Raw genomic sequence first — 17,791 nt, 5'->3', positions numbered from 1 at the left:
GAGGGTGGGTGAGGGGCTGGGCCAGGCTAGGTGCAGCGAGGGTCTTGGCCAGTGGCCACAGCGGAGACAGGCATCAGTAACACACTGCACGTCTGTGCTCCCGAAGTCTCAGCCAGCTGTGGAATCTTCCAGAACAGTCTCTAGGGCAGTTTTCCAAACTCCTATCATCTTTCACCCCCTTCATAATCTTTTTTGGTCATAACTGAGGGCCATGACCTACTGATGTTTCTCTTTCAATCGATTTGGTATTTTTTGTTTGTTTGTTTTTTGAGACAGAGTCTCGCTCTGTTGCCCAGGCTGGAGTGCAATGGCGCGATCTCAGCTCACTGCAACTTCCGCCGCCTGGGTTCAAGCGATTCTCCTGCCTCAGCCTCCGAGTAGCTGGGACTACAGGTGTGCGCCACTATACCCAGTTAATTTTTTTGTATTTTTAGTAGAGACAGGGTTTCACCAGGTTGGCCAGGTTGGTCTCGAACTCCTGACCTCAGGTGATCCACCCACCTCGGCCTCCCAAGGTGCTGGGATTACAGGCATGAGCCACCGTGCCTGGCCCAATTTGTTTTTTAAAGCTTAAGTGTTTTTTTGTTTTTTTTTAATAAGAGCCTTGAATCATTAAATGGAAAGTCACGATCGGTCCTCACAAATAGTCATCTAAAAACTAAGTACAGTGTGGGGAAGAGAGTGGCTTTTGGCGCTAGCTGAAGGCTGTGACACAAATGCGGAGGAGGCTGGGGAGTGGCGCGGTTGTGGGGGCGGGTTAAGGGTTGGCGGCCACTAGGCAGTGGCTCTTTCCTGGCTCGGGTGGGTGATGAAGTGAGCGGAAATCCTTCTGTGAGGACAGATCAGTGACAGAAGAGCCCCGTGAGCCGCCCCCCAGGAAACTGCACTTCCTGTCGGCCTTTTCCTGCCCCCGCTTCCTCTCCCCAGGCCCAGCGTGGTGGGGAGGTGAGCTTCTAAAACTCCCTTTTTAGGTCGGGCACAGCGGCCACCTCTCTAATCCCAGCACTTTTGGAGGTCCAAGTGGGAGGATTGCTTGAGCCCAGAAATTCGAGACCAGCCTGGGCAAGGTAGTGAGACCCCATTTATTAAAAAAACAAAAAAATTTGGCCAGGCGCGGTGGCTCACGCCTGTAATCCTAGCACTTTGGGAGGCCAAGGCCGGCGGATCACCTGACGTGAGGGGTTCGAGATCAGCCTGGCCAACACGGTGAAACGCTGTCTCTACTAAAAATATAAAAATTAGCTGGGCATGGTGGCGCGCGCCGGTAATCCCAGCTACTCAAGAGGTTGAGGCAGGAAAATCACTTGAACCCGAGAGGCGGAGGTTGCAGTGAGCCAAGATTGCGCCACTGCATTCCAGCCTGGGCGACAGAGTGAGACTCCATCTCAACACAAACAAACATATAAATAAATAAATATTAGCTGGGTGTGGTGGTGCACGCCTGCAGTCCCAGCTACTCAGGAGGCTGAGGCAGGAGGATCACGTGAGCCCAGGAGTTCGAGGTTGCAGTGAGCTCCAGTCACACCACTGCACTCCAGCCTGGGCCACAGAGCGAGACCCTGTCTCTAAATACGTAAAAAATAAAATCCCCACCGGGCACGGTGGTTCACGCCTGTAATCCCAGCACTTTGGGAGGCTGAGGTGGGAGGATCACCTGAGGTCAAGAGTTCAAGACCAGCCTGGCCAACATGGTGAAACCCCATCTCTACTAAAAATACAAAAATTAGCCAGATGTGGTGGCGGGCACCTGTAATCCCAGCTACTTGGAAGGCTGAGGCAGGAGAATCACTTGAACCCCGGAGACAGAGGTTGCAGTGAGCCAAGATCATGCCACTGCACTCCAGCCTGGGTGACACAGTGAAACTGTGTCTCAAAAAAAAAAAAGGGTTGAGGGGCCCAAACTGAGCCCCTCACCCCGTTGGCAGCAGAGCGGGACGAGGCGCCTTCCCCGCACACCTCGAGGTTTTTCTTCTAGAAGGTGTGGAGGAGCCTCAGGCTGATGCAGGTGATGTCCTGAGCCCCAAGAAGTGCCTCGAGTCCCTGGCCGCCCTCCGTCATGCCAGGTGGTTTCAGGTCAGGGGGGCAGGGGTGGAGCAGGGGGAGAGGGGTGACTTTGAGGAACGTAGCTCAGAGGCACCAGGTCAACCCGGCGCGGCCGCCTCAGCCCCGTGGGCTCCCAGCGCAGACCGAGACGCCTGCCGTCAGCTTCCTGGCCGAGCGCTGACTTGACAACCAACGCTGGCTCCTGGCTGATAGGGTCGGGAAATGTGGAAGGAGTGGGTGCTGCCCTGGGGGTGGGGACGCTGCCGTCTCGTGGCCACTCAACAGCCTGGTGGCACCGGGCTCATGTGGGAGTGGACTCTGTTTCCACCCGCCACCTTCAAGGCCCGCCAGGCTCCCTATTATCCTCCCTGGGGTTCACGCTCACGACAGAGCCCGGCGTCATGCCGTGTGGCCACGTGAGCCCCTGAAAGCTAACCGTGTGCTTCTCCCCCAAAGGCTCGAGCCAGCGGCCTGCAGCCATGCGTGATCGTCATCAGGGTCCTGAGGGACCTCTGCCGGCGTGTGCCCACCTGGGGGGCCCTGCCAGCCTGGGTAAGGCAGTGCCTGGCGGCCCAGCCCTCCACTGGGACCCCCAAGGGCCTCCATGGCCCTGACAGGCCCAGGCTGAGAGACAGACCCTTTCCCTCGAAGGAGCCGGCGGGAGACCTAGTACTCAGGAGAGGCCGTGGGAGTCCCTGAGGTCCCCTTGCGGGGGAGACGGCCCTCTCCACAGCCTCATTTGACTGCCATTATTCAAAACCCAGAACCTCACATGCAAATGTGGGACCGGCCAGGGAAATGTGAGGTGTCTGCTCGACTTCGTGGCACCGGGGCAGAGGGGCCCAGGCAGAGGGGCGGAAGCCAGACTCCCCATCCTGGCTGCACACCGGCCTCTGGGTGACCCAGCCCAGACGCACCTGCTCTGGAGGGGAGACCCCCTGCGGCTCGAACACCATCCCCCAGCCCATCCTGGTAGAAAGGGGAGGGAAGAGAAGAACCAGAATCCCCTCACCACAAGGTTCACAGAGCAGGCCCCATGCCCATGCTCCCCACGGAGACCCCGGGAACCCACCCAGTCCCCACACCTTCTCCACCAGCCACAAGCCAGCCATCCACACCCGGCCTCCCCCCGGCCCTGCGGGCGTCCCCCATCTCATGCTGGAGTGGCGTCCCCCATCCCGCGCTGGAGTGGTGTCTTGCCCGTGGTCCCTCCCTCTGGGCCTGTGTGCCTCATCCACACCCACCCACTGCCCAGTGTCCAGAATGCAGCATGGTACAGAGGCGTTTGTTTGTTTTGTTTTGTTTTGTTTGGTAGAGATTAAGTCTCTTTTTTACTTTTTTTTTTAATCATTTTTTTGAGACAGAGTCTCGCTCTTGTTGCCCAGGCTGGAGTGCAGTGGCGAAATCTTAGCTCACTGCAACTTCTGCCTCCTGGGCTCAAGCGATTCTCCTGCCTCAGCCTCCCGAGTAGCTGGGATTACAGGCACGCACCACCACGCCCGGCTAATTTTTGTATTTTTAGTAGAGATGGGGTTTCGCCATGTTGGCCAGGATGGTCTCGAACTCCTGACCTCAAGTGATCTGCCCGCCTCAGCCTCCCAAAGTGCTGGGATTACAGGCGTGAGCCACCGCGCTGGACCTTTCACACCCATTGTTTAGGGGAAACGTCGTCTCCTCTCCTGGGAGGAGGTCACAGTAGCCTCCGTGCTGGGTGACCGGCGTGCGGCTGTCCTGACGTGGAGAAAGCCTGTGTTCCCTGAGACCTGTTTTCCTGCTGTGACTGTAGAGGCACCCACACGGTGCTGTGGGAGGCCAGCATTGCCCCTGTCCCCTCGTGCCCTCGGGAACTGGCCACAGGGGGGACGTGGTGGGATAGGGTGGCCCTTCCCCTCAGCTGAGGTGGGCCCCGCGTGGTGGACAGTGCACCTGACACTGGCATGTGATGTCACTGTGGACCGGCCGGGGAAACTGAGGCTCAGAGGGGTGAAGAAACCAGCCAGTATGGGAGGCTGAGGCAGGAGAATCGCTTGAACTGGGGAAGCAGAGGTTGCAGTGAGCTGAGATCGTGCCACTGCACTCCAGCCTGGGCAATAGAGCGAGACTCCGCTCTCAGAAAAGAAAGAAACCAGCCCGTGGCCGTGCCAGGAGGTGGCAGAGCCCTGCCATGGGCCGCCCTCCTCGGCGGAAGTTCAGTGGGTGGTGTGAGTTAGAGAAAGAGCTGAGGGGGGCCTCCCGTCCCAGGGACCCCAGGACCCTCCCGGGCAGGCAGGGGCTGCCGCGCGCCCAAAACACAGCAACTGCTCTTCTGTCCCCACCAGGCCATGGAGCTGCTGGTGGAGAAGGCTGTGAGCAGCGCGGCTGGGCCCCTGGGCCCCGGGGATGCAGTCAGGCGAGTCCTGGAGTGCGTGGCCACAGGGACGCTCCTGACAGGTCAGTCGCTGGGCCGGAGGGCCCAGGAGGTGGGCGGCAAATCGCAGAGACCAGGGCCCGTGGCCATGGCACAGAGAGCTGGGGTCACAGACACAGAGGAAGTGTCCAGCCCAGGCAGGAGAGCGGCCCACAACACACACATGCTCCCAACAGGAAGGCAGACAGGGCCGCGGTCATGGAGGACACCACCCTGCACGCAGGGCGCAGACACGCAGGTCCCGGAAGGGAGGGCTCAGCCCCCACCCAGGAGACAACAGTTATGTTCTCTGGTGGCCACGCCCACCGGCGGCGGCACAGAGCCACCCCAGCACAGAGCCACTCTGGCACAAATCCACCCCAGTGCCTGTCCTCCAAAGATTATCCAGAGGGAACAGCCAGGAGCTCAGAGGACAGAGGGCGCAGAGCTGCCCAGCACAATGCGTTCTACACCAGCAGAGGGAAGAGAACATGCCAGGACACACATGTGAGAGGGTGGCGACCAGATATGGAAAAGGGTGTTTTCGAGTCATTTTTAGTGACACAGGATGATAGCAAGTGAAAAGGGAGCATGAAGCTTTCGGCCCATTGCCTGGGCCATCATGTAAAGCACACGTGTAGGCATGCACACGCACACACGGACATACTTGCACACGGGCACACATGCACGCACATGCACGGGCATACATGGATATGAGCGCACATACAGGCACACATGGATGTACTTGCACACATGGGCACACATGCACACGCACGGGCACACAAGGACATGAGTGCACATACAGGTGCACACATGGATGTACCTGCACACACGGGCACACAAGCACGCACACGCACGGGCACACACAGACATGAGTGCATGCACAGACATGCATGCACACATGGGCATATACACATACATGAGTGCACACGGGCACACATGCACACACAGGCACATGCATGCACACGCACGGGCACACACATGGACATGAGTGCACACGGGCACACATGCACACACACAGGCACATGCATGCACAGGCACACACATGGACATGAATGCACATACAGGCACACATGGACATGCTTGCACACACAGGCACACATGCACGCACACACACGGGCATACCGTGCATGGATGGACACAGACATGGGTGCATGCACAAGCACACACAGACATGGGTGCACACACGGGCACACATGCACACACAGGCACACATGCACATACGCCAATGAGCACACACGTGCACACATGGACACGTGCACATGGGCACACATGGACACACACATGTCAGCATATGTGTATATGCATGGGTGCACACAGGCACGAAAACACACACAACGCCCAGGAGATGCTGGCAGCCCAACAGGCTTTGAGGGGCCAGGAGGACTCCCCCATGAGCCCGGGTGAGACCCTGAACCTGCTGAGAGAGGCTTGAGGGTCAGAGGTGCCACGGCTGCAAGTATAGCCCCATGCACGGGCCCCTGAGGCCCCACGGTGTCGAGGGATGGCCCTGTCACCGTCTTTCACGAGGGCATTCTCGCCTTCTTTGCTGTTCCCACTCCCCCTCACAAAGACGGGCCCGGGCTCCAGGATCCCTGCGAGAGAGACCAGACAGATGCCCTCGAGCCCATGACCCTCCAAGAGCGGGAAGACGTGACCGCCAGCGCCCAGGTAGGAGGGTCAAGTCACGGCAGGGGTGACACCCAGGCCCCAGCTCCGGCTTGCAGCTGTGCAGTGTTCCCCGAAATGGCCTGGGTTCCCCCTTCTCTCCCTCCCACTGAGATGTACAGGAACAGGAGGGCGGCCCGTGGGTAGCAGGACCGCGCACAGGGACAGGGCCAGCCTGGCATGGTGGCATGGGGCCAGCAGCTCAGAGCCAAAGCCACCACCGTAACGATGCCCAGACCTCAGGTCTCATTGGCAGGGACCGTCCTCCCCCACACCACTGACCATGGTCCTAGAAGCCCAGCCGTGGCCGACAGCTCCGCCTGCCCAGCCCTCACCTGTGGTTACCTTGTTTGCAAATTTGTTTATAAGAAAAATCTCCTAGCAGCACCAAAACCAAACTGCATCGGGTCTGACGTTTCTGAATTTTACCTTGAATGGGATCAGTGGAATGGCTTGCAGTGCAGGATGTGGGGTCCCTCCAGTGAGGCGGAAAGAGCTGGTGGTCAGTGGAGCGGGGGGGCCTCCTGGGACAGTCCTTGTGGTCAGCCGGCACCACGCGAAAATTCCTCAGGCCCTGCAGTGACCCAAGCTCCGCAGTCGTAAGAAGCGGTATCGGCTGGGCCGGGTGGCTCATACCTGTAATCCCAGCACTTTGGGAGGCCGAGGCAGGCAGATCACAAGGTCAGGAGTTCGAGACCAGCCTGGCCAACATGGTGAAACCCCGTCTCTACTAAAAATACAAAATTAGTTGAGTGTGGTGGCACACGCCTGTAATCCCAGCTACTTGGGAGGCTGAGGCAGGAGAATCACTTGAACCTGGGAGGCAGAGGTTGCAATGAGCTGAGATCGCGCCACTGCACTCCAGCCTGGGTGACAGAGCGAGACTCTGTCTCAAAAAAGAAAGCAGCGGGGGGCCGGGGGCTATCTCGAGGGATACAGGATAGGCCTGGCCCATCTGCTGGTGGCCACAGACACCAGCCCCTCTGTGTCCCCAGCACTCGGGGAGCAGGGCGGGCGGGGGTCCTGACAGGCTGTGTGTGCCCCGCAGCACGCCCTGCGAATGCTGGCCTTCCGGCAGACCCACAAGGTCCTGGGCATGGATCTCCTGCCGCCCAGACACCGGCTGGGGGCCCGCTTCCGGAAGAGGCAGCGGGGACCTGGCGAGGCAGAGGAGGGCGCAGGGGAGAAGAAGCGGGGCCGGTGGGGCGGAGAGGGGCTCGTGTGAGGCGCCTGCCTCCCCCACCTGCAGGCCTTCGTGTCCCTGCACTCCTGGACGTGTGCGCGCCGACCAATGGCTGCTTCATCCCCGACGTTGGACAATGGTCATTTCCTTTTGAGTAATGCTCTGTAGGTTTCCTTTAAAACACCTGCGCTTCAGGCCGGGCACTGTGGCTCATGCCTTTAATCCCAGCACTTTGGGAGGCTGAGTTGCTTGAGCCTGAGAGTTCAAGGCCAGCCCAGACAACAGAGTGAGACCCCCATCTCTCCAAAATATTTTTAAAAATCAGCTTGGCGTGGTTGGTGGCCAGGCGCGGTGATTCACGCCTGTAATCCCAGCACTTTGAGAGGCCGAGGTGGGCAGATCGCCTGAGGTCAGGAGTTCGAGACCGGCCTGGTCAACATGGTGAAACCCTGTCTCTAGTAAAAAACACAACAATTAGCCTGGCGTGGTGGTGTGCACCTGTAGTCCCAGCTACTTGGGAGGCTGAGTCCGGAGCCTTGAGGCCAGGAGGGCAGTGAGCTGTGATTGCACCATGACACTCTAGCCTGGGCAACAGAAGAAGACTGTCACTTAAAAGAAATGTTTTTTAACATTTGTGCTTAAATTGTTAGAGAAATGACACCATCCAGCCCTGGGAGTGGCACCCCTTCCTCGAGGGCCCCATCCCCCACAGCCGGGGGGCCAGCAGTACAGCAAGCAGATTCTAAACTCGGGGGCATCTTGCTGGCTCTAAACTCACCTCGTGGTACAGGAAGGGGTTTTAACATACTTCCCCTGGGCTGGGCATGGTGGCTCACACCTATAATCCCAGCACTTTGGGAGGCCAAGCTTGGTGGATCGCTTGAGCCCAGGGGTTTGAGATCAGTCTGGGCAATATGGTGACACCCCATCTCTACAAAAAATTAGCCAGTTGTGGTGGCCCAAGCCTGTAGTCCCAGCTACTCGGGAGGCTGAGGCCATAGGATCCCTTGAGCCCAGGAGTTCAAGGCTGCAGCGAGCCGAGATTGCGCTACTGAACTCCAGCCTGGGTTACAGAGCGAGACCCTGTCTCAAAGAAACAAACAAACAAACAAAACTTTTTTGGATGCGGCTGCGGCATGGATTTGAAATCACGTGGGCAGGCCCTGTTCTGGGGCCCCACCACATGTGCAGGACAAGCCCAGGGGGGCTCCCAGCCGGCAAGCCCACGCCCCCAGCCCAGCCTGCTCCAAACAATCCCCCCACCCACCTCCGCAGCCAGGATGTCAGCAGGGCCTGAGCCAGGCTCGTCCCCTGTGGGGAGGGCCACAGGGCCAGGTGGACACGCCGACGGGCGATGAGGATCCTGGCTGGGCCTCCCCCGGGAACAGCTGTGCTGGACAGTCAGACCCGGAGCCCAGAGGCACCCCCACCCACCCCCCGCCCCGAGCCCTGTACCACTGAGTGCCTTTCACAGAGAAAACCCACTCTGCCATGTGTCACTGAGGCCTGGATTTTAGCTTTCATCCTTCCTTCCTCCCTCTCTCCCTGATGTAGGCCTTGGCTGGCCCTGAGGCAGGGGGTCCCCAAATCCCCCCTTGTGGTAGCAGGGCCCGGGACCCGTGCCTGGGGGACCCGGGGAGGGGCCGCCGTCTTGTGAATGCTGGCCATGGTGGGCAGGCGCCTCCTGGCACTGATGGATGTGGGGGCACCCCCTTCTGAGTCCCCACCCCAACCTGTTCAAACCTTCTGCTTGGTCAGTTTTTTTTTCTTTGGCCAGCTGCCCAATGGCATTGAATGAGAAAAGTCCACCTTTGGGCAGATGTGATCTCCAGCCAGTAGCTCAGTTTTGTTTCTCTGTGTTTGAAGGACAGCCTGCATGTGGCTCTGTCTGAATGTCTTTGTAGAGCTACCTGGAAATTGGGAGGCAGGGGGAATAAAGGAAATCATTTGTCTTTTGTGTGAGCCGTGCCGTCCTTCCTGCGGGGTGCAGGTGACCCCAAATGCTGGGCTCTTCACCTCCTTCTCAGGGTCCCGGGTGGGGGTCTCCCAGAAACCCTGCAGCCCAAATGTGGACTGGGAGGGGCCCAAGGGGCTGGCACTGCTCAGTGGCTGCTCCCCAAGGTGTGGGCATCCTCAGGCTGTCCCCTCACAAGAGTCCCCTGGAAACACAGACACACCGGCTGAGAATCATTCATCTCAACGCCTCCCATAACCCAGCTCTCTGCCTCGGTCCTTGAGGGTTCCCCTGGCCCCCTCCTAGAGACACACAGTGAGATGCTCCGGAGGCTCCCCGAGGGCTTCCTGGAGGAGGAGGCAACTATGCTGAGTTTGGGAGAGATGCCTCTGCCCACAGAGTGCTTCCCCCGCCACATTCCCAAACCCTCAGAAGGCGGGCGGAGGGTGTTCAGATGCTGAGACCTGGTCACAGTGGAAGAGTTTCGTGACAGTTTCCAGCCCACAGGGCTTCCCTGGCAGTGTTTGGGGGGGGGCAGGCGGGGAGCAGAGTGGGGAGGAGGCAGATGCAGGGTGGGGGTGGCGGGACGGGAGTGGCAGGGGCTGGGTGTGGAGGGACCGCTGTTTCAGGCCCAGGCCAAAGGAGGGGGGTGGGGAGCCACCGAGGGGTCCCCTTCTAGCAGGGATTATCTGTCAGCAACAGGAATTGCTGATTAAGCCTCCCCGGAGGGCAGGCGGCCTCTAGGCCACGGTCCTCCTCCGCCTCACACCCTCTCTCCTGCTTTCCACTCTATCCCAAATTTCTTGGGAACCTCACCTCCCTTGCTACACACTCCGTCCACACACAGCCCCTCTCTCCGTCAGCATTGCGGCGGCAGCACCGCCATTTGCCCAGGGCTCAAGGTGACAGCCAGCACAACCAGGGAGGCCTCCTGGATTCCTCTGTGCTCCCGGCCAATCCATGAGGATGTCTTGTCAATTCCAGTTCCACCTTTTTTTTTTTTTTTTTGAGACAGGGTCTCACTCTGTCTCCCAGGCTGGAGTGCAGCAGCTCGATCTCGGCTCACTGCAACCTCGCCTCCTGAGTTCCAGCGATTCTTCCACCTCAGCCACCCGAGTAGCTGGGACTACAGGCCTACATCACCACGCCCAGCTAATTTTTTGTATTTTTAGTAGAGACGGGGTTTCACCATGTTGGCCAGGCTGGTCTCAAACTCCTGACCTCAGGTGATCCGCCCACCTCAGCCTCCCAAAGTGCTGGGATTATAGGCGTGAGCCACTGTGCCTGGCCTATTCCTTGACTTTAAACCATGCATCTTTGAAACGATTTGGTATCTGTCTTCCCCTTGAGAATGTGAACTCTCTGCCTGTCAGGAAGCCTCTCACCATCAATTGGATCACCACTGTATTCCCAGATCTCGGGCAGGCCAGGGGGACGCTAGCAACTGAGTCGACCTCAGTGCTTAGAGCCACGCTCTGACACCAGAGGACATGTCTCTTTCTGGTGGTTATGAGAACACCATTTGTCGGCCGGGTGCAGTGGCATGTGCCTGTAATCCCAGCACTTTGGGAGGCCAAGGCGAGCGGATCACTTGAGGTCAGGAGTTCGAGACCAGCCTGGCCCACGTGGTGAAACCCTGTCTCTACTAAAAATACCAAAAATTAGTTGGGTGTGGTGGCGGGCACCTGTAATCCCAGCTACTTGGAAGGCTGAGGCAGGAGAATCGCTTGAACCCGGGAGGCAGAAGTTGTGGTGAGCCGAGATCACGCCATTGCACTCCAGCCTGGGCAACAAGAGCAAAACTCTGTCTCAGAAAGACAGAGAACACCATTTGTCTCTGTCTCGTTACCGGTGAGGGACTCCAGCCAAGGCTGTGGGGACAGAGGGAAGGGACAGGGGAAGGGGCACACCCTGGCAGGCCTGGCGATCACAGCAGCCCCTGGTGGGAGGCACCTCGTCCCCTGCTGTGAACCCCAGGCGGTACCTGCAGCCCCGCTTCCTTCCTTATGCCCCGGGAGAGGCGGCTCTCGGAAGCCTCCCACCCACAGTTCCCGTTCCCATCCCTGGCTCCCGGGGAAGGCAAACAGGATTCCTACCACCAGGTGGGTGAAAACCAGCCCGGCTGACAAAGAGTTAAGTCGGCCCTCCTAGCAACTCCAAAAAACCAAGTTTAGGCGGCGCGACAGCAAAATCAAGCAGTTGGTTAGCGAAGGGATTCGGTGCAGATGGATGGACCGTCTGGGCTACGGAGTCCACGGGCCTGAAACGCAGTCGCTCCTGACCCGTCCTCCGCAACCCTCGTCCCACCAGGCCGCGGTTCCCGGAGCAGGCCGGCGGGTGGCAGGAAGACACCAGGCTGCAGGGGGCTGGAGAAGCAACACCCCTCTCCCTCCCCGCCAGAGAACTGGAGCGCGGGGACCTCGGTTGCGGATGCTGGCGGCGAGCCGGGTTGCTAGGCGACATCGGTGAGTGTAGGCGGGATGTACCGGGCGTGTGGGCAGGGCTGGAACCCAATCCGGCAGGCGGGACTGGAAAGACAAAAACGGAAGGGCAGGCTGTCACCTGCATCTGCAAGGTCACGGACAGGAGCGAGAGGCGGCCGCTAAGATGCCCTGAGTCCCCCGGCCCAGTCACAGTCAGCCTTGCAGGCAGCATCTCCCTGGCCAGGCTCGGGGGTCGTTTGGGAAAAGATTGTTGCCCGTCTTGTCCCGGGATGCCTCCCTAGTTTAGCTTCTGGGACTGAGAAGGTGTCTCAGGTGATCGGATTAAGACCCGCTTTCCTGGTTAAGGTGGAGAAGCCACCTCTGGGTAGAAAACGGTCACTCCCAAATTTTGCAAACGAAATGCATTGGGAAGCATCGGCCGGGCGCGGTGGCTCACGCCTGTCATCCCAACACTTTGAGAGGCCGAGGCGGGCGGATTACTTGAGGTCAGGAGTTCGAAACCCCGTCTGTACTAAAAATACAAAAATCAGCCGGCCGTGGCGGTGGGCACCTATAATCCCAGCTACTCAGGAGGCTGAGGCAGGAGAATCGCTTGAACCTGGAGACCAAGGTTGTAGTGAGCCGAGATTGCGCCACTGCACTCCAGCGTGGATGACAGAGCGACACTCTGTCTCAAAAATACATAAATAAATAAAAATAAAAAATGATTAAGATGGCAAATTTTGTTACATGTGTTTTTCCACATAAATGTTTTTACTCATGAATTGGGTTTTTCCCATTATGAAAAACTTGGACAATCCAGAAAAATGGAAGGAGGAAAACAAAACAATCACAAAACAACCACAAAATTATCAGCTACTGTGAACACTCCATTTCCCTTCTGCTTTCTTTTCCTTTTTTTTTTCTGAAGACGGAGTTTTGCTCCTGTCGCCCAGGCTGGAGTGCAGTGGCGCAATCTCGGCTCACCACAACCTCCGCCTCCCGGGTTCAGGCGATTCTCCTGCCTCAGCCTCCTGAGTAGCTGGGATTACAGGCACCTGCCACCACGCCCGGCTAGTTTTTGCATTTTTAGTAGAGATGGGGTTTCACCACGTTGGTCAGGCTGGTCTCAAACTCCTGACCTCAGATGATTCGCCCGCCTCGGCCTCCCAAAGTGCTTGGCCTCCCAAAGTGCTGGGACTACAGGGCTGAGCCACCACGCCCGGCCATCCCGCTCTCTATTCTTTAATGCCCTGTTGTTTATGGGTGGGTCATTTTTACCATCTTGCTTCCTGCTTTTCTTCACTTGGTATTATAACGACATTGATTCATCACCTATTTACTGTGTGCTTATTATCTAATTTAATTCTTCTCATGACCCTACAAGACACATTTTATTTTTCTTTTTTCCTTTTTTTTTTTTTTTGAGACGGAGTCTCGCTCTGTCGCCCAGGCTGGAGTGCAGTGGCACAATCTCGGCTCACTGCAGGCTCTGCCTCCCGGGTTCACACCATTCTCCTGCCTCAGCCTCCCGAGTAGCTGGGACTACAGGCGCCTGCAACCACATCCAGCTAATTTTTTGTATTTTTAGTAGAGACGGGGTTTCCCCATGTTAGCCAGGATGGTCTCGATCTCTTGACCTCGTGATCCTCCCGCCTCAGCCTCCCAAAGTGCTGGGATTACAGGCATGAGCCACCGCGCCCGGCTGACACGTGTTATTTTTCTTTGAGACAAGGTCTCGCTCTGTCACCCAGGCTCAAGTGCAATGGTGTGATCTCAGCTCACTGCAACCTCTGCCTCCTGGGTTCAAGTGATTCTCCTGCCTCAGCCTCCCAAGTAGCTGGGACCACAGGCGCCCGCCACCACACCCAGCTAATTTTTTTGTATTTTAGCAGAGATGGGGTTTCACTGGGTTGCCCAGACTGGTCTCGAACTCCTGACCCCAGGTGATCCGCCTGCCTCAGCCTCCCAAAGTGCTGGGATTACAGGCATGAGTCACCACGCCCGGCCTCAACTCCTGTTCTTTCAGCTGCTCATTAATTCCGTCTGTGTGTTGAACACCTGTGATGTGTGCTGGGCCTTCATTCATGTGGTTTCCCTATTCCTCCCATTGAGGATGTTGACATTTATTCCATAGACAATCAGCAAACACTCACCACCTTCCTTGGGACACCCAAGGATGAGCCAGAAGCCGCCACTTCACGCAGTGAGGGTGACTCTGGGCTCTAGTCACAGCGTGGCCCTTTAACTTATCAGCTATGGAGGGTGGGGACAGCTCATGTTACCGCCTTAAGCTTCCATAAAATTGGGGTCAAACTGGTACTCCCCAACTGTGCAGAGAGCTGTGAGGAGAATTCAGTAAGAAAATGCATTTTTAAATGCTTGCTGCACAGAAAGGTTCAGGCACAGGGACCCAGGTGCCGTGGAGGGCAGGGATGAGGGGCTGTGCAAATGGGCTATTAAGGCCAAGTGCAGTGGCTCATGCCTGTAATCCCAGCACTTTGGGAGACTGAGGCGGGAGGATCACTTGAGCCCAGGAGTTTGAGACCAGCCTGGGCAACATAGCAAGACCCCATCTCTAAAAAAAAAAAAAAAAATTAGCCAGGTGTGATGATGCATGCCTATAGTCCCAGCTACTTGAGAGGCTGAGGCAGGAGGATCACTTGAGCCCTGGAGGTCGAGGCTGCAGTGAGCTATGATAACACCACTGCACTCCATCCTGCATGACAGAGTGAGACCCTGCCTTAAAAAAAAACAGGCCGGGCACGGTGGCTCACGCCTGTAATCCCAGCACTTTGGGAGGCTGAGGCAGGTGCATCACCTGAGGTCAGGAGTTCAGGACCAGCCTGACCAACATGGTGAAATCCCGTCTCTACCAAAAAAAAAAAATTAGCCAGGCTTGGTGGCACATGCCTGTAATCCCAGCCTTGGGAGGCTGAGGCAGGAGAATCACTTGAACCTCGGAAGCAGAGATTGCAGTGAACTGACACTGTGCCATTGCACTCCAGCCTGGGCAATAAGAGCAAAACTCTGTCTCAAAAAAATAAAAAAAATAAAAAATCCAGGCCATTAAAGTCACACCCCAGATGTCTAACCTCTTGTGGCTTCTAGAACGCTGGATGCCAGGCTATGAGAAAAGCCTTCCAGATGCTGCCAATGTTTCGGGATTCCTGCCCAGTGACCCCCACCCCCACCCGCCAACCACCCCATAGTGAGGCCGCCCCGTGATGAGGAGGCTTCCGTCAGCTCTGTAGCACTCCATCATAATTGTTAGTCAACAGAGAGACCAAAACCCACAAAGAGAAAAGAAAAGTAACCTGAAGGAGAGACAAAGAGGGCAGAAGAAAACAGTTCTAGAAAAATCCTTATGTTCCTGATTCAAACACAGAACAGAAAAAAACAAAACCTGTATGCATCTTATCCTCGGAGAGATCATAGAGGATATAACAGCCAGGAAACAAGTATAAGTTTGCCTTTATTTATTTACTTATTTATTTATTATTTATTTTTATTTTTTATTTTTTGAGATGGAGTCTCCCTCTGTCACCCAGGCTGGAGTACAGTGATGTGTTCTTGGCTCACTGCAAACTTCACCTCCCAGGTTCAAGCGATTCTCCTGCTTTAGCCTCCCAAGTGGCTGGGATTATAGGCGTGCGCCACCACGCCCGGCTAATTTTTGTATATTTAGTAGAGATGGGGTTTCACCATGTTGGCCAGCCTGGTCTCGAACTCCTGACCTCTGGTGACCCATCAGCCTCGGACTCCTAAAGTGCTGGGATTACAGGTGTGAGCCACTGCACTGGGCCAAGAAATTCTTTTATTTATTTACATATTATTTGGAGATTGAGGTCTCACTATGTTGCCCAGGCTGGTCTCAAACTCCTGAGCTCCGTGAGCCACCACACACAGCCAAGTTTGTCCTTTAAAGAGGAACGGTAAAAGAACCAGAAAGAGCTCTTGGAAATTAAAACTCTGACAGTCACTGGGTGTGGTGGTGCATGCCTGTAATCCCAACACTCCAGGAGGCTGAGGCAGGCAGATCGCTTGAGCTCAGGAGTTTGAAACCAGCCTGGGAAACATAGTGAGACTAAAAATCAAAAAATTAGCCAGCATGGTGGCAGGCACCTGTAGTCCCAGCTACTTGGGAGGCTGAGGCAGGAGGATCACTTGAGCCCAGGAGGTCGAGGCTACAGTGGGCTGTGATTGCACCACTGCACTCCAGCCTGAGCAACAGAGTGAGACCCTGTCTCAAAAAAAAAATTAATAGTCAAAATTAAAATGTCAATAGAAGGGTTGGAAGAAAAAGTAGAAAGTGGGGGGATGGGGAGGGAAGGTAGGCAAGAAAATGAAAACATCAATCCAAGAAGTCCACCCTATGACAATAACGTGTTCCACAAACACACCAGAGAAACCAAAGTGGAAGAAATCACCAATGATATCATTCAAGAAAGTTTGCCAGGAAGAGAACACAGGAAAGAGCCCACCAAGTACTCAGCACAATGGTTGAAAATAGACCCACATCAAACCCACCACTGTGAAAGTGCAGGATGTAGGGAACAAGAAGATTCTACAAGCTTCCAGAGAGAGAGAGAGAGAGAGAGAGACAGAAATTAACCATGGGACAGGCAAAGTATGAGGAAACAGGACAACTTCTGATCATTCAGCTGCCCAAGACTAGAAGCTGGAAAACACTGGGCAAAAGAAAAGTATCCACCCACAATACTGTCAGCCAAACCTCTAATTACCCAGGAGAGTAGGAGGAAAACACTTTCTCTGGAAACCCTAGGGGGTGCACATTCCTAAAACAAGGGACCAAACCAAGAAACAGGGAGACCCACACCCAAGAAACAGGAGCTATATCCAAGAATCCCCTTGTGCCGAAGAAGAGAGGGGCCAGGATCACAGCTGGGCAGTAGGAGAAAGTCCTGAGTGGAGATGTCAGTTCTGGTGGAGAGGCTGGGGGAAAGAGTCACAGACACATAAAACCAAGGCGATGACTAACTCCAGGGAAATAAAAAAGCAGGTCCCAGAAAATAATGTTCTTAGTATACATTGCTCCACTGTCAATAATATTTATATTAATATATATACTATAAGCACTGAATTTTCATTTAAGCAAAAATTGTGATTTAACTGTTGGGGGAGCAGAATGCCTAAGAGAGCTAAATCTTGACCTTCGGGAATAGGAAGTCAATGGACAACATCCAGCTGATAAATCAAGGGATGTGTAAAGCACATTACTTGGAACTATGGAGGTAAATACCTGAAAACAGCAACAGCAACCCCTGAGGAGTGGGACATTATATTGCTTTGTCTTCAGCACACAGTAAAACACCCTATAAATATCAGCTGCTATTCATACCAACAAGAATATACTTACCCTTGAGGGGCTCATTGCTGAGTTGAGGAGCTTTATTTATATATTTTGGGTTTTATTTTTTTAAACACTTCTTGAGAGCTTATTACATGCCATGAGTATCAGCACATTTAATTTAACAGATTGAAAAATACAGCTGGTGGCTCACACGTGTAATCCCAGCACTTTGGGAAGCCGAGGCAAGCAGATCACTTGAGGTCAGGAGTTCGAGACCAGCCTGGCCAACATGGTGAAACCTCATCTCTACTAAAAATACAAAAATTAGCCAGGCGTGATGGTGCGTGCCTGTAATCCTAGCTATTCAAGAGGCTGAGGCAGGAGAATAGCTTGAACCCGGGAGGCGGAGGATGCAGTGAGCCAACATCACGCCTCTGCACTCCAGCCTGGGCGAAACAGCGAGATTCCATCTCAAAAAAAAAAAAAAAAAAAAGCACCTACTTATAAGAAAATAAAGACTGTGAGAAGGCAGCGGAGAGCAAACTACAGTCTGAGGGCCAAGTCCAACCTGCCATCTGTATCCGCACAACTCCTCCAGCTAAAATCGTTTTTTTACATTTGTAAATAGTTGGAGGAAAATGGAATCAATATTATATGACATATGAAAAGTCATATGAGGCCGGGCATGGTGGCTCATATCTGTAATCCCAGCACTTTGGGAGGCCAAAGTGGGCAGATCATCTAAGGTCAGGAGTTCAAGACCAGCCTGGCCAACATGAAATCCATCTCTACTAAAATACAAAAATTAGCCGGGTGTGGT

At 55.3% G+C, this 17,791-nt stretch overlaps 1 protein-coding gene across 17 annotated transcripts in view; it reads left to right on the top strand.

Annotated features, from left to right (window-relative positions):
- Positions 1 to 17,791, top strand: part of ZFR2 (zinc finger RNA binding protein 2) — an 82,097-nt gene that overhangs the window by 58,173 nt on the left and 6,133 nt on the right. For 3 of the 17 annotated variants that reach the window (XM_054673880.2, XM_054673877.2, XM_054673874.2), the window contains 5 exons: positions 1,976 to 2,073; positions 2,500 to 2,595; positions 4,362 to 4,473; positions 6,003 to 6,100; positions 11,545 to 11,699. In XM_054673880.2, the coding sequence (XP_054529855.1) occupies positions 1,976 to 2,073; positions 2,500 to 2,595; positions 4,362 to 4,473; positions 6,003 to 6,100; positions 11,545 to 11,699 (559 nt within the window). Of the gene's footprint in view, positions 1 to 971; positions 1,088 to 1,928; positions 2,074 to 2,499; positions 2,596 to 4,361; positions 4,474 to 6,002; positions 6,491 to 7,145; positions 9,233 to 11,544; positions 11,700 to 17,791 lie in introns of those variants that run through there. The other 14 variants (XR_008541089.2, XR_010153664.1, XM_054673876.2 and 11 more) reach the window with 12 other exon arrangements.

The sequence above is a fragment of the Pan troglodytes genome, chromosome 20 (assembly GCF_028858775.2).
Source record: "Pan troglodytes isolate AG18354 chromosome 20, NHGRI_mPanTro3-v2.0_pri, whole genome shotgun sequence".
Lineage (NCBI taxonomy): Eukaryota > Metazoa > Chordata > Mammalia > Primates > Hominidae > Pan > Pan troglodytes.
This window is presented reverse-complemented; position numbering and strand designations above follow the sequence as displayed.